General features: G+C 34.9%; 1 protein-coding gene across 1 annotated transcript in view; it reads right to left on the bottom strand.

Moving 5' to 3' along the window:
• The window catches only part of LOC106457839, a 66739-nt gene that overhangs the window by 21030 nt on the left and 30005 nt on the right, over nt 1-15704 (bottom strand). Inside the window, exon 3 of the mRNA XM_022383885.1 lies at nt 12408-12541. Within this exon, the coding sequence (XP_022239593.1) occupies nt 12408-12541 (134 nt within the window). The remainder of the gene's footprint in view (nt 1-12407; nt 12542-15704) is intronic.

Below are 15704 nucleotides of genomic sequence, written 5' to 3'. Positions count from 1 at the left end.
GAAAAATTAGGTGTCTATTTATTTGTGACCACTCAGTGTAGGTGCTCAATACGTTTATAATCTCCATCGATATGAGCAAATAGGTCTTACATTGTGAGGTTAACCCTCTATATATTCAATAGATATCCACAGTAAAGCTCATTGTACATATCCACAAAATGCTTATTAAGAATTATTAAGCAAACAGTGAATTGAACTTGTACAGTAAATTAAATCAAACCCAAGTATAGTTTGTAGCACAAAATGTTTCTTCGCCTATCTTTTCTGAGGATTGTCACTTTATTTTCATTGGGTACTTGATGTAATGATTGTCCTAGCTGTTATATCAGCAGTGACTGAACAATGTAACACAAACACAATGTCTAATATCAATCACATGACTGTTCTAGCTGGTGATTATTAGGCTTAATTCCAGCTATATGAATTACAAGGTCGTTGGCAGTGGTTCTATGGACCGTTGGAACTGCACTTCCTCATCCTGAATAGCCACATAAGCACTATCAGCTCATTCCTTCCTCCAGTGGCAGCAGTGGTAAGCCTAAAGATGTATAACACTAAAACCTGGATTTCGATACCAGTGGTGGGCATAGTACAAATAGCCCATTTTGTAGTATTATGATTAACAACAAACAAATAACTCTTTCCTCCTTAAATTCAGTTTCAGAGTAGGATAAGACAGAGATTTCATCTTCATCCAACTTGACTACCTCCTCTTCTGCCAATGTGTATTATGTGATTAAGTGTCTCCCTCAACTGCTATAACTCATACATTAATGGCATATGATGACCTTTCTTAATCTTAATCAAACACTAGCATATTCGGCAATAAAAAAAGATGTGGAACTCGGTTCAGTTGTACAGTCTGCTATTAGAACATAGTATAAGTGTCATCTTAGGTGGTTCAGTCGTAGTTAACAAACATAGCAAGTATATGGTTGACACTTTATTTCACTCTTTCCACTAAACTATTAGACTAGGGAAGAGTAATGTCAAGTTCGTATATTCAGCACAATCAACACTTTACACAAAATCATTGAAAACAGTTGGTTATTAAATTCATCCACCTGATCTGTATGAATCTCTTCAGGTGCTCTAAACTGAGCAATCCAGTTCATCAGCTACAGTGTGGACATATCAAACAATGGATAGACCTATATGCACTTCTTCAAGTAGCTGATGTCTTTGGGAGAAACCAGCAATATCCATGACTATTCGTTGTATAGGAAATCCAACAATTCTTTACTAATTAGGTCGGATTTTTCTCTGGGTGGCACACACACCATACAGTATTCAGATCACCATTGAACGTCTTGACTAGAATGCAGCCAGAAAAGCTATGTGACCTCCAGTTTTGTGTTAGGCAATGTCTGGATAATCTTATGCTGCAAAGCCATTGAGACCACTAGCTGTAACATAGACTGAGAATTGCTGCTTGTTGTATGATTAAAGTTGTACAGTACACCTTTCTTCACTCATAGCTGGTCGTAAAAGTACCATAGGTTATGTGTACCTGTGCTAAATTCCTCAATCTGAGTCGAATACATTTACCTTGATGCAAGGCATGGTGTGCCCACACTGGATCTGGGTTCTTCAGTTGCTCTTGAAGGAGCTCCCAAGACATTATTCATGGCATCCATTCACCAGTAAATCAGTAAATGGCTAATCATCTTTATGAAAGAAATTGTCTTAGTCCCATATGATGTCCAGGAACCAGACATTTAAAGAATGGACAAGGTTTCGCCATCTTGCAAGACAGTACATCTGTATTTCTGTGTTTGGGCCTGAGTGATAATGTATAAGTAAATCATAATACTGCAATGTTATTTTACAGATTTTAAAGTTCATCAATCATTTCAGTAAAACATAGTCCACTCACACAGTAAATTTTCTATCATACAAGTAGTGCCAAACGTATTTTACAATGAAACAACTGCAAGCAATTTTTTATTTGTTGTATAGTATCTGCGTTCAGGAGCATTGAGCACATGACTAAGGTATGCGATGAAACATTCTAATATATCTGACAACTGTGATAGCACCGCTACAATTCCATTATCCCCGGCATTTTTATCTAAAGAAATCAACACTCATGTCATGGATATGCCTACACAGGTGATTCTACTAAAGCAAACATCATGGACTGGAATGCTTACTCGCATTCCTCAGTCCACCTGAAGTGTGTCTCTACCTTACTTAAAGCTGGTAATGTTGAACCAATTTTCAAGAAGTTGGCCACAAACTGTCAGTAATACTGCAGAAACCCAAACAAACTGTGAACTTCTTTTCTGTCACTGTTAAGGACAATCTCACACTACTGCTATTTTAGTAGGAACCATGGAGATTGCTTTTTTACACATAAGATGACCAAAAATTTCCTTTTACCATTGTGTGTGTGAATGCACATTTTCCAGGTTTCAGTTTCAAGCCTACCTTTTGTATCCACTGAAATACCACTGCTACCAAATCATACTGCTACCAAACACCAAGATGTCATTGACTCAGATCAGGCACTAATCCCATTGCAGCCCCTTGAGTGTAAGTAGTGGGCACATCACACAGGCTGAGCATTATGACTCTCATGCTAATAGCAGTCTTAGGTTTGCTCTCATTATCTAGTTCGACTTGTCCATATCCAGACAGCAGATCTAAAGTATTGAAACAATAGGAGACTTACAAATGCATTCAGAAATTAATCTGTCCGTGGTAATGAAAAGGCATCAACATGAAATATCACATTAACCCATCAAAAATGAATACCAAACCAGGTTGTCACTTCATTCTTTCTTTCACTACTGGAAACAACCAAGTACTCTCTGAAGACTTTATAAACCTGCACTTTAGCATCTACTGTACTTCAGCACTTGCTACATCGCTAGTGTTCCAGGAAAGCCTTTGCAATGGTTGTTCAATCACATATGCATCACCTGTATTTATGTGATGTTGTGTGATTATGATTTATCCCAATTGGCCAGCCAGTCCCATAAATAAATCAACATATTCCATCAACAAGCTACTAGTTGTCGCTGCATTGAGTCTAGATGTTTTGTGCACTCCCCAAGTTGGTAGTAACACCCAACTTGGGCTCTTCTAGTTCCCAGAACTACAGCTTCACTACTGACTGACTACTGTTGGCTCTCCTGAACATTTTGTACTCTCCATTAGAAGCAATAGCCTTGTCTACCTTGGTGCTTAGCAAGGTAGGGATAGTTCACTCAAAAGTGACCCAATGCCCCACAAACTAAACATGTGGTTTGGTCCTCCCTTCCAGGATAACATCTAGAAAGAGGCGTTGGTGGCATATAAACAAGAGAACTGGAATAGTCCTGCTCATTTACTGGATACCAGTGGTTTCAAACACAATGTTGGAATGTACAGTTAGTTGTTTATCCCTTGGCTGAGTTTTCAACTGGTGTGCCTGGATAGGATGTTTTGTCTGAGATTAAGTCAATGCAGCTGCCGCTACAGTCTTCTTCCACTCTTTCCACTGACATGAAGTTATTACTTCACACCGCATCATGATTGAAACTGCTTCAGTTAAGGAGAGAATATCTAGCACATCCACATGATGATTCATGATCTTGCTAGATAGTATACGAACATGTCTACAAGGGTATCCTCTCAATCTGCTGAATTCATTGCAGGATAAGCTTTACCATAATACTGGCACAGATCATTCACGTAAGTGGTCAAGCTTTCCGTGGCACCCCTATTCTAAGCCTTGAATTTAGGATCATGTATTGATTTGCTTTCCACTACGTCAAACCTCCAGAGAAACTCATTAACGAGAATATCCTGTGGTCACGACACCAAACTTTCCCCTTACTTATCTACTGTTACATATCCAGGTGAAGCTAAAGTAAATGGAAAGCTATATTTGATAGGTCCACTGGCAGCTGGAGATGACAAAAGCAAGAGTAAGAGTTCAAGATCAAGAAATATCACAAAAGATACAGGGCTATGAAAACTCCTGACTTATATACCCAAGTGTTATGTATTAGAATTTCAAATGGTTTGAAATTGAGTTAACTGATAAATTTAAATTTAGTAATTAAATTGTACTTAAGATTTAGTAGTTAAGTAAAATCCGATATATAGTTAGTTTATGTTATTTGCCAACAAGATGGATAAATACAATTTTCTTTTTTAATACAAATACGTTTTAATATAGACACAACAATACAATTTACAATAACAGTTATTACAAATAGTTATTACAAACAATGATTTATAAACAAAAGTTTCACAAACTTACAAGCAATATAAAGTCTTCTTTCTGGTCTGGAACTTCTTTGATATCTTATCGAGAGTTCACGATGAGCGAGTTGATTACGAGTTGATGTAGGTATAATTCACTTAACAGGGAACTAGCTAGCTTTATCCTTCTCGCTGATCACACGCCGGAATTTTTCCTACCGGTGACGTTAGGTAATGTTTTCGTAAAAATACTGATGTGCCGATAAGAATCCCCTGAAGTTAAATGATTTGTAATGTTCGAACTTTGTAAATTCTCCCGGTCAAATATTTGAAGTTTTCCGATTGATAAGCGTTATAACAATCACAGTTATAACTTCCGAAGTTTATAGCACACTGATTATAGCAAACTAATAATAGATACTCTCTTTGGCGCGGAGCATTGGTTGTATTTATAGGAATGTGGAGGCTTTCTAGAAAATTCAGATTACGTAACAATACAAACTTAAGCGTTTACTTACATACATGTATTGTTGATTCTTACTCTCGAGAATCTTCTACAACTTTGGAGAATAGGCAAGAGTTTCGCAATACATATTTAACACTACAAGTTATGTATGTTTCTAAATACAAATTTAATCTAAACAAACGTCGATATTAAAATGAATATATATATAATAATAAATTTGTTACACAAGCAAAACAAAGAAAGTCAGATATCCCACAAGTCCACAGAGTACATATTTCAAACAATATTTTACATGCAATCATAATCCAGGCCAGGTGTACATGCTTCTGTATTGCCCAGTTTGAACAGGCTACTTTCCTAGTAATCTACACGGAAACACACACAGGCTAACTTGAGACTCAACGACAAAATTGCAGTATGTAGCCTTTACATGTGTGAAAATATTAGCATATATTTACGATCTTAAGATATCTGTTCAATATGGATGTGATTAACTACATGTAGAAACTGCAATGGAATTTAGAAAAATATTACATGAAAATACTTGAATAAAGATATATTCTATAATAATTTTGAAATAGTGAAATCAGTGATTGTTTCTATCATTACATGGGTAGGCAATAAAATGTAAGAAGACAGGATGCTTTGGACTGGTCATACACTTACCCAAGTGGGCAGAATTTCTTGTGGTTTGTTTGTACTATCCATGTGGAGTGAGCTTCTTGTCAATGAGTTCTTCGTATCACATCTTGCGCGTGTTTTAATGCTTTATGCACGAGGAGTTCCCTTCTTGGGAAAGTTTTATTGCATTACTTACATTTGAGCGAGCTTCTTTTGTGGTTTGTAATTTAATTTTAATACAGTAAAATGCACTCTCTTTATAAATAACACAAATATATGAAGTGGTTTCGTGCATACAGTTTGTTGTTTTATCTATCTGCCTATTTACATCTCTATACTCACACACACACACACACATATATATACATATATAAACTCACACATATATTGGAAATAATTATAGCAACACGCACGTGACGCACATACAAGTAACGAACAATGAATAAGTGTAATTAAATGATCAATTTTTCATTAGTACAATACATGATTAAAGAAAATACAAATGGAAAACGAATAAATTGTACAATGTACTAGTTTATATATTTGTTTTAAAGAAAGAATTGTTCATCTTGTTTTTATACTGCCATAAGTATCTCAGTGCATGATTGTGAAATATTGTTCCAAATGTTCCATATTATCTTCGCCGTATTTCATCCAAGCTGCTGGTTCGCCTTCTCAATTTTCATAAAGTGTTAATAATATTCTTATCAGGTATTTGTGCAGGTGAATCTATGGTTGTGAGTGTTTCATCTACTTCTTTACTCTCAAGATATCAATTCACTAAATTTACTGGTAGATGAATCCCTGCCTAACAAGTCTTGCTCCTGAGGGAATGAGGAGATGAATAAGAATCAGTTTATGTCTCGCAACAATCAGTATGCCATCATTTTTCTGTAGATCTCAAATATCAGTGGCTGAAATGCAGCCCACATTTGTATTCGTCTCTTTAGATGCTGTCACGTTGTAAATAGACTATGATAATGTTTCCCCCTCCAACGTCAAACAAACTATGATTGATTGGTTAGAAACAACTTTAATTTTGAGTTTTTCATAAAAAGTACCCTCCTTCATCTGGTGTGGCACTGCTTGATTGGTTGGATGACAGCCAATCTCAGTGTAAGTTATCAATATGTGACTGAGCTCTGGTGCCGTTCTTTATCATACAAAGGAGAAGAGAAACCAATAATATTTGCATTTGATACCCATTTTATTCACAGTTCCATAATTAATACTGTGTCTGCACAAACACGCATACACAGCTTCTTGCCAAAAAAAAAAAAGGTTAGCGTTGTATGATACTGTCGTTTAATCATATGGTCATTGTAAGATGAACTGCCTACTGTTAAGTACCTAGCAAATCTAACATATAGGAGTCTTAAGTACATCAAATAATCATTGCAACACAGTGGTATATACAAGAGTTTTGCTGTTAATGATAGCATAATCTTCAAATCAATATTACGCTTTTATAAGTGGTCAGAAATCAAATGGTTTCTCTTATGATAAATACCAGTAAACACTGTTGACTTAATGAACACTTAAAGGTAAACTTTCTTTGGCACACTTTCTTTTTGTATACCTTTTTAATATTCTCTGCAGCTTTTTTTGGTGATTTCATTATTTCTATTGGAAACGGTAAATGTCTACATATCGTTACATATTATCTACATTTATATATATATATACACACACATTTGTGTGTGTGTGTGTATGCGTGCATGTGTGTGTGTGTCAAACATACACAGTGCTACGATTACTCAAATCATGCTATTTAACTATTTCATTTTCAAAAGTTATACTTATATACTGTACACTTTAAAATGATATGCAGTAATTTCTACAATTGCTACAACATCTTATCCTGGTCAACGTATCAGAAACAATAATGAACAAAAAAACATCAGTTTTCCCTTTTCTTGTCGTGTTGGCTCGTTTGAGCTAATGAAATTAACCAATAAGTAAGCTCCAATAAATGTTCACCTAATTTTGGAAAAATGATTCAATAAAACCAGTTTATACAGCTTGTTATCATGACTTCTCGCAATTAATGCGAAGGAACTCATATCAAAGCTTCACAATGAGTAGAAAGAATACTTCACAGAACAATGATAGCAATGAGGTGAAGTAGCATGTGATTAAGATGGAGTATCGACCTTGCTAAGGTAAATAAATAAGTACTACAGTCATCATACATTTATACATCTGGTGCTTGTTAAAAGCTCTTTACATGAATATTGTAAATAATGCACGAATTTTGTATGAGTAGAAAATATGGGATATGATGATATAGATTGTTTGCTTGTTTTGTTGTATTTTGCCCAAATCTACTTGAGGACCATCCGTTCTAGCCATCCCTTACTTAGAAGTGATAGACTAGGGAGAAAGCAGCTAGTCAACACCATCCACCGCCAACTCTTGGACTAACTGACGAAATGTGGGATTTACCGTACATTATAACACCCCCATGGCTGCAAAGGCGATTATGTTCGGTGAAGGGATTTAAATCCGTGACCCACAGGTTGGGAATTGAGTGCCTTACTACCAGGCCTATAATTGGAAGGCAGTACGGCAAAATTTAAAAAGGAAGTACAAGTGATAGATGGAAGACGATGTGCCCTAGAAATATATATATATATATACAGAAGCGAAGTTATGGGTCATGTCTTGCTTTAAAATTACACAGTTATGTGTAAATGATACATGCACGAGTTTATTTCACCACTTTACAACTTGTGTTTCTAACAGTTCTAGACTGAGAAAAAAAAAACATTTAAATTACTCTAAAGTCTACTTCATTCTTTTAGCTTTGTACCTAATATAAACAAATGTTAAATAATACACACACTTAGCCTCCACACCATCAGTTGCTACTACCACCAACCAAACTTCTGCTTTAGAAGTTTTGACAATTAATCAATAAAGATATTGTAACAACTTAAACAGTAAAGGAATGAAAAGTACATGGATATAAGTAGGGGTGGATTAAGGCGGGGGCTATTAGGGCTGTAGCCTCAAGAATGGGCTAAAAAAAGACCCATTATAAAAAAAAGACCTGTCTTCATTTTTTAGGAAAATGCTTAATAAATATCATTCAATCTCCTTGTTTTTGAAGAAAGAGAGGAGGGAGAAAAAAAGAAAGAGAATGAAAGAAAGAGGTTGTGGGCAGGCATATCTATGGTGTAAAGTGCAAAGATTCGAGTGGTCGCTTCCGAATAATGTCACTAGGTGTAGCTCCAATCTTACCTACCATATTTGCATATAATTTGCAATTGTTCTAGGTCTAAGCGAGGCAAGACCTAGTCATGCTAATCGAGTGATAGGCCTTGGCCAACCAAAATTTCTTCACTCCACATTTTCGTGACACTGTCAACCAGACTTATCCCTCGTGGCTTGCGCCCGATATGCCGATTCTTATCGTATGATCAAGCAGTAGGTCTAGAATATGACTAGACATAAGGATAGGTTAGATTGAAGATATCTATATCTTTCGATTCTTCATTCTCAAAGGCTTCAGATTTTGTTCAAAAAAGAGCTCAATTATTGCTTATAAGGTAAGCAACAGTATTTTAAGATTTTAGGATATACTGTATCAATTGTGGTTCTTGAACAAATTGTTATCCCGTAAATAATCCATAATAATTCGTGGACTTGCACTGGCCCACTTGTCAGCTGTAAATAATTCGTTGACAACTTGACAAGCATCATTAATTGTAGGGTATAGATAGTATAGGTGATCCAAGTACACAATTTGACATTTTTGAGTTATGTACAGAAAATGATATTCAATCAGTTGTTATAAAACAATCTTGTTCTGACATCTTTTTCTCTCTCTCTCTCTCACAAGCACTCAAATTAACACACACTTACAAGTGTGCTTATACGTGCACACACATATTATTCACTAATGGTTCATCTTATCTATTATACAGATGTACAAACTCAAGAGTAGTTAGGAAAACTAGAAAGAGGAAGAAAAAATTAGAGAAAGTAGCAGCTAAAGCTATAAAACTAATGGATTTATGGGTTTCATTCCCTAGTGCCAAAACCCTTGCCAGCCAAGACAGTGGAATCAATAATGTAGACACTAAATCTCTGGATGGTGATAACCATTAATCTCATCATATCCAATCAAGCGCTTGTCCTCAACCAGAAAATGCCGAAAACATAACCACCAACCAACACTGTGAAAACAATAATGTAGAGACTACACCTCTCGATGCCGATTACTGTCAGTCTCATCAAATTGAATCGAGCCCCTACCAATAGGAAGTAATCAATTATTGCAATGGCTATGAAGACACTAACCAATCCTTTACATTTGACATTTGGGCATGAACCAAGTTTCTGATGAAATGAGAGATTTTGTTTGTGTGTTGGAGATTACCTCTTGCCACAACATGGATGAAGATTTCAGTACATCTCCAAAATTGATTCCGTATAAATGTCAATGTTCAAAGACCCTTTTCTGCCATGAGCAATTGAATGACAAAAAGGTTAAAATTGACCAACTTTGCTACTCACAGGTCGAAGGGGACTGTCTTGTGCATTATATGCAAATTGTTTCTAACAACACTAGAAAATTCTTCGCTAGCAACAGCTGGTTATGCTGACTGGAAACATGCTACAAGGATTTCAATAAGCACAAAACAAGCTTGCTGCATCAAAGTTGCGTATCTAGTCTAATCTAATCTTGGCGGTTATTGTGGTTTGAAATATTTCAGGGGTTTGAGAGGTATCCAAGGGGCGCTCAGAAACTGTTGTTTCTCTTCATGGATCAACTTACAATAATCTTTAAGTATGTTCTAGATGATGGCCCGGTAGAGAGAGATTTACCACAGTTTTACCGACAAGTAATCACACAGAAGTACATTTTGCAAGAGTTTCCATTAAATTTCCTTGAAAATGAATGATGTAAGAATTCAAGATTGCAGTGAGCATGCATGCCTTGATCAAAGAGAAAAAAACTAGCAGACTACGTTCCCTGCTGTGTTCGTTCGCTTAATTTTCTTTGAGAATGCACTGTTGACTCCGGTACTGAAGCTTGTTTATTCTTTGCATTTGTACAGAAGTTTTTATGTATTTTTCTCAGCTTCAACCTGCCTGTGGTAGCGCCTACACGATGTGCTTGAAAAACTAGGGTTCCCGGCAATAAAGAGGTTATCAGACTCAAGATGGAGCACCCATTCAGTCACTATACGAGCCTTAAAAATCGGGTACAAAGCCATAACGGAAGTTCTCGTTTCCATTACGGACAATGACTCTGAAAAGCCTCAAGTGCGCTTAGAGTCAAGAAGCCTTAAGCTGCAATTGGAACAACTAGAAACAGGTATAATGATGGAATTTTGAAATGTTATCCCTGGAGATGTTTCACAAGACAAATCGTTCATTACAAAACTCCCAAATGGATTTCAGTACAGCGTCTCATCTGCTAAAATCTTTCAAGACATCTGTGCAGGAATTACAAGATTCATTCCCGAATATGAGAAATAAAGGTAAACAATGTCTGTATGCGAGACATATAAGGTCGAAAGATCAGGGGAAAGGAAAATAAATACGTGATGGGACGTAATGGACCGTGATTTTTCACCCTCTACTCACTCTAAAGTTCAGACCTTCTAACAATAATTCATAAACTGTCACTTCCACTAGACAACAGAGTAGTGGCATGTGTAAACATCAGTTGCAAATTTGGGTGTCTATGAAACTTAGAGCGCATGCCTACAGAAGGCCTCCTGAATGCCACCAAAAACATTATTAGTACTTGGAAAGTTACGCAGAGGAATAAATTGTTCAATTTGCCGTCCTATGCAAGGCAGAGTTCGTTGTAAAACCGCCAGAATCAAAAGAACAGAGTATACTGACCCTTTTCAAGGCAGAGTTCGTTGTAAAACCACCAGAATCAAAAGAACAGAGTATACTGACCCTTTGCAAGGCAGAGTTCGTTGTAAAACCACCAGAATGTAAAGACCAAAGTATACTGACACTATGCAAGGCAGAGTTCGTTGTAAAACCGCCAGAATCTAAAGAACAGAGTATACTGAGAATGATATGCGACCAATCTCGGAAATGAACTTTCCCAAACATCCTGATAATCTTAAGGATGTACCAGTGCGTCATGTCAAAGAACTGCTCAGGAGAAAGATCATTCTCCCATGCTTCACACATTATGTTATGCCCATCTTTTAGTATACACTCAATAACTTACTAACGATCACGTTTTATGTTTAAAGAATTATCAGCTATCTTTTAGAAAATTAACTCATGATTATTGTTTTGCAGTCTTGCAAGAAGTGGTACTAACTGATCAATATTTTGTTCGTCACTAATTACCCAGCATAATAACTAAAAAAAGAATAGCACTTCTAAAGTCACGTGTAAAAACGTGCATATAGTTCATAAGCTATTTTTACGTGTGTATTATCACTACACAAGTAATAATATAAGGCTAGCAGAGATCACATCAGAGTACTTTCGCAACTACTTGAACATGAAGTTAAAGTCTTGTAGTATTACTTTGTAAAACATATACATAAAACATTACAATTAAATGTTATTTCAGGTCGATGTGTGACTGGCATTGTTGCATAAACCATTTATGTATTCAAAATTCTATAACTATATGTGTGTACACCATGAAAATTTACTATTCATTTTACAAACCTAATTTCAAATGATAAAACAACAATATTTTTTCATGTTTTAACTGAAAACTTTTCAATTGTCCTGATATTGAGTATACAAAGTAACTAGATTTTCAATATGTTATTAAACAAAATCTTTATAATAAAAGATAAGCTTCTAAATTAAAAACAACTAAAGATGTTTAGATAGAAAAATACACATAGAAATTAAATGTTGATGTTCAGGATTCAAATATCTCTATATAGTGATATAAATCCTGTCTGTTGCATATGCGTTCCATATTGACTTATACGTAAAAAAGAGCATTTTCCTTACAACTGACCTAACACAGATGTCATGAAAAATAAATATATTAAAAATGTAAAAAGTATTTCACCAGTATACAAGTATTACCAGTTATTCTAATGTCAGGTAAGTTTCTATATAATGCCATGGTTCTACATAACTTCACGGTTATGATGTTTTCATTGTTAAAAACTCTTACCGGTTCATCATTTATGTACCAGTTGAGCGTAGCTGCTGGCTTCGATTTAGCTGAGGTACAGTTCACTGTTACGGTATCTCCTACCCGGTACTTTAGGTGTCTTCCTGTAATTTTTGGGCCTTCTGTTGGTAGCACTAGTGGTTGATAAGATGCAATACAAAAATAGCTTGATAAAAATATAAATACGTTACCATATAATTTAAAATATTCTGTGCATTGTATCTATAATTGTTTGTACAGAAACTAACTTACCTTCTGCTTAAAATTGATTCTCATTTTTTACAGAATCTAGAATTTTAGGGTTCAATTCCTTCGATAAGCATAATTCAGCTAAACCATTATACAGCTTGGTGCTAACGAAACACAGAAACTAACACTAACTTTTTGTACTAACGAAACACAGAAACTAACACTAACTTTTTGTACTAACGAAACACAGAAACTAACACTAACTTTCTGTACTAACGAAACACAGAAACTAACACTAGCTTTTCGTACTAACGAACACAGAAACTAACACTAACTTTTTGTACTAACGAAACACAGAAACTAACACTAGCTTTTCGTACTAACGAAACACAGAAATTAACACTAACGTTTTTGTAAAGAATGATTTGTACTTACAGTAGCTGGGAACGAAAGTCTTACTTAAAACAAATTAATAGCTAATTCTGGTTTATAATCTCAAAGTCAATTTAATCTTCACAGTATTTAAATACAATTAATTTTTATACTGAATAGAATATATATTTTAATTACTGTATTCAATAATTATTTTTCAGGCATAATGAACAGTAATTAATTCTTTTGTTTGTTCAGAATACGACATGATGTTTGTTAGTTGAGAGATGAGCATCATTTGAATGGCTAAGAAGTAATATTGATAATCATGATAATCTGAGCCATTGAAAAAACGTTAGTAGTCAATTCAACAGTTAACATTAACACCAAGCGTTTGTTGAATTTCGTACAAAGCTATTCTATGTCTATCTATTATAGCAGTCCCTAATTTTGAAGTGATAGACATCTAGTCAACAACGCTTACCAACGAAAAGTCGTATTGACCTTCACATATAACGTCCCCCACGGCTGAAAGGGTGAGCATGTTTGGCGATAGGGTTCGAACCCGCGATCCACAGACGGTCGAGCGTTCTAACTACTAGGCACGAGCAAGTGAGCCGAACACAAAGACAGCTAGGAGCGCCTTCTCTTAATAAACTCCCTACAAATTACAAGTTTAAAACTAAACCTGAATTACAGTGCCAATTGTTAGGATGTAACCTAGAACACGTTATGAATTCTCAAACACTACATTACTTGCCATTTCGATCAAATTAGCCTCGTTTCACATAACAAATGCTAAGCTCTGATGGAATCAGTCCTATTTCCTGCCACACAGAATATTTTCTGACACATTTTTTAAAATACCAATTAAAACATCATATAACTTTTCGAAAAATTAAAGAATTGAAAAGTATTAAATGGATCTGAAAATTAAACCATATAAATAATTTCATAGTTACGTTTGTTTTTGTTATTAAAAGCAAAGCTGTGCTGTGTTTACGGCCGGGATCACACTCAGAATTTAACCCTATAAAATCCGTTGAACCACTATAGAACAAACAATATTTTTCTTAAATTAATGTACATAATACTAAACGAAATAAACAAGTAAAATTTGTCTAGGCATTTTTTCCCGCGTCATGTTTCTGCAAAGCAACGAGCAGTTTGTTTCTGTTATTTAATTTTAATTATGACTGAACCATTCATTGTACACTATATACCTTAGTTCAATTAATAAGGCTTATTCTTTACTAATTTTAAGCCATTTCACCGACTGGTGTGATGTGACGTTTAAAGCTTTATATTTCTACAAAAAGTATGATAAATGATAAAATTTCGAGAACGAAAAGGATAATTTTTTTAATTTGATTTTCTCATCTCAAACTACAAAAACCGCCAAGTTTTGGATTGAACACTTGAAAAGTGGAGAAAGATAGATATATTACTTAACGAATGATTGGCTAAGTTCACACCATTCTCAAATACTTATTTCAAACAACTTTTAATTACTTATTTTACATCTGTCTATATAATCATAAATCATGTAATTCATATGATCACTGTTAATCTCTATAAAAGGAAATCAGAACAAATTTTAATAAGAATTAGTTTTCATAACTGTAATTATTTTACTGTTTTTGTTATTTTATCATGTTTTTAATTTGCGGAAGTAGGTTCAGGTACTTAGAGATGCACGAATGGTACAGCCCATAAAGAAAATTAATGCCAGCGAGACGTAGTCAAACCTTACAATATAGCCAAGTTCTGTTTCTAGCTATAAAGGTCGCGGCAGGTGAACAATAAGAATCGTATTGGTAAATGGCCCACATGGTTAAAAAGATAGTAGTGGTCATTGATTGAAGTGAGAAACTGTATCAGTATTGTTTATATTATTATTCTACCAATATGCGGCAGTATATTTCCATGTGGAAAAATGTACGGGACTTAGAATTTGAAAATAACCGAGTTTAAGCTTATGAACCTTTTGTTTAAAATTCCGTTTACTGTTCGTGTGGGTTTACGAAGTTAAAATAATATATATATATCAATGTCTTTATTATGTGCTGTTTATAGTTAAGGAAAGGAGCTCGATATTTGGAAAGTCTTCAATTTACCCTCAGTTGATTACTGGAGGTTGCCTGAGGAACTATGTTGAACTGATTTTAAGTGTTTACCTCCTAAGTTATACATTATCGTATTCTTTGAGAATAGCTTAACATTTTACATTTTATCAGTTTAGAATTAATTCTTTCTACCTATGATTTCAATATGAAAATTCCTTTCGACCAATAAATGCATGAAAATGAAGTCAATTCTTCCATCAAGATGCCATAGTTTATTAGTTTTGATGCGCTATTTTATGTTTGCCCCCCCCCCCAGTAGCACAGCGATATGTCTGCGGACTTACGACGCTAGAAATCGGATTTCGATACCCATGGTAGGAAGAGCATATATAGCCCATTGTGTAGCTTTGTGCTGAACTTCAAACAAACAATGTTTTGATATTATTAAATGAGAAGTTGTTACTAAAACAGTCGGGTCAGCTATGTTTTATATTTCTTATAATGACATGAGTAGTAAACATAAACACTTGTCATACGTGTTTCATAACCTGAGTTTTAAAATATAGCATTTTTAAATGCATTGAAAAATGTTTACTGAAAGCTTACAAAAAAGACTAGGTCTAACTTTCTTATAATATTAATAAAATGCAAACATCATTATTTTTTTGAA

Source organism: Limulus polyphemus, unplaced genomic scaffold, assembly GCF_000517525.1.
Source record: "Limulus polyphemus unplaced genomic scaffold, Limulus_polyphemus-2.1.2 Scaffold380, whole genome shotgun sequence".
NCBI lineage: Eukaryota > Metazoa > Arthropoda > Merostomata > Xiphosura > Limulidae > Limulus > Limulus polyphemus.
The sequence above is the reverse complement of the archived record's forward strand: the minus strand, read 5'-3'. Positions and strand labels throughout refer to the sequence as shown.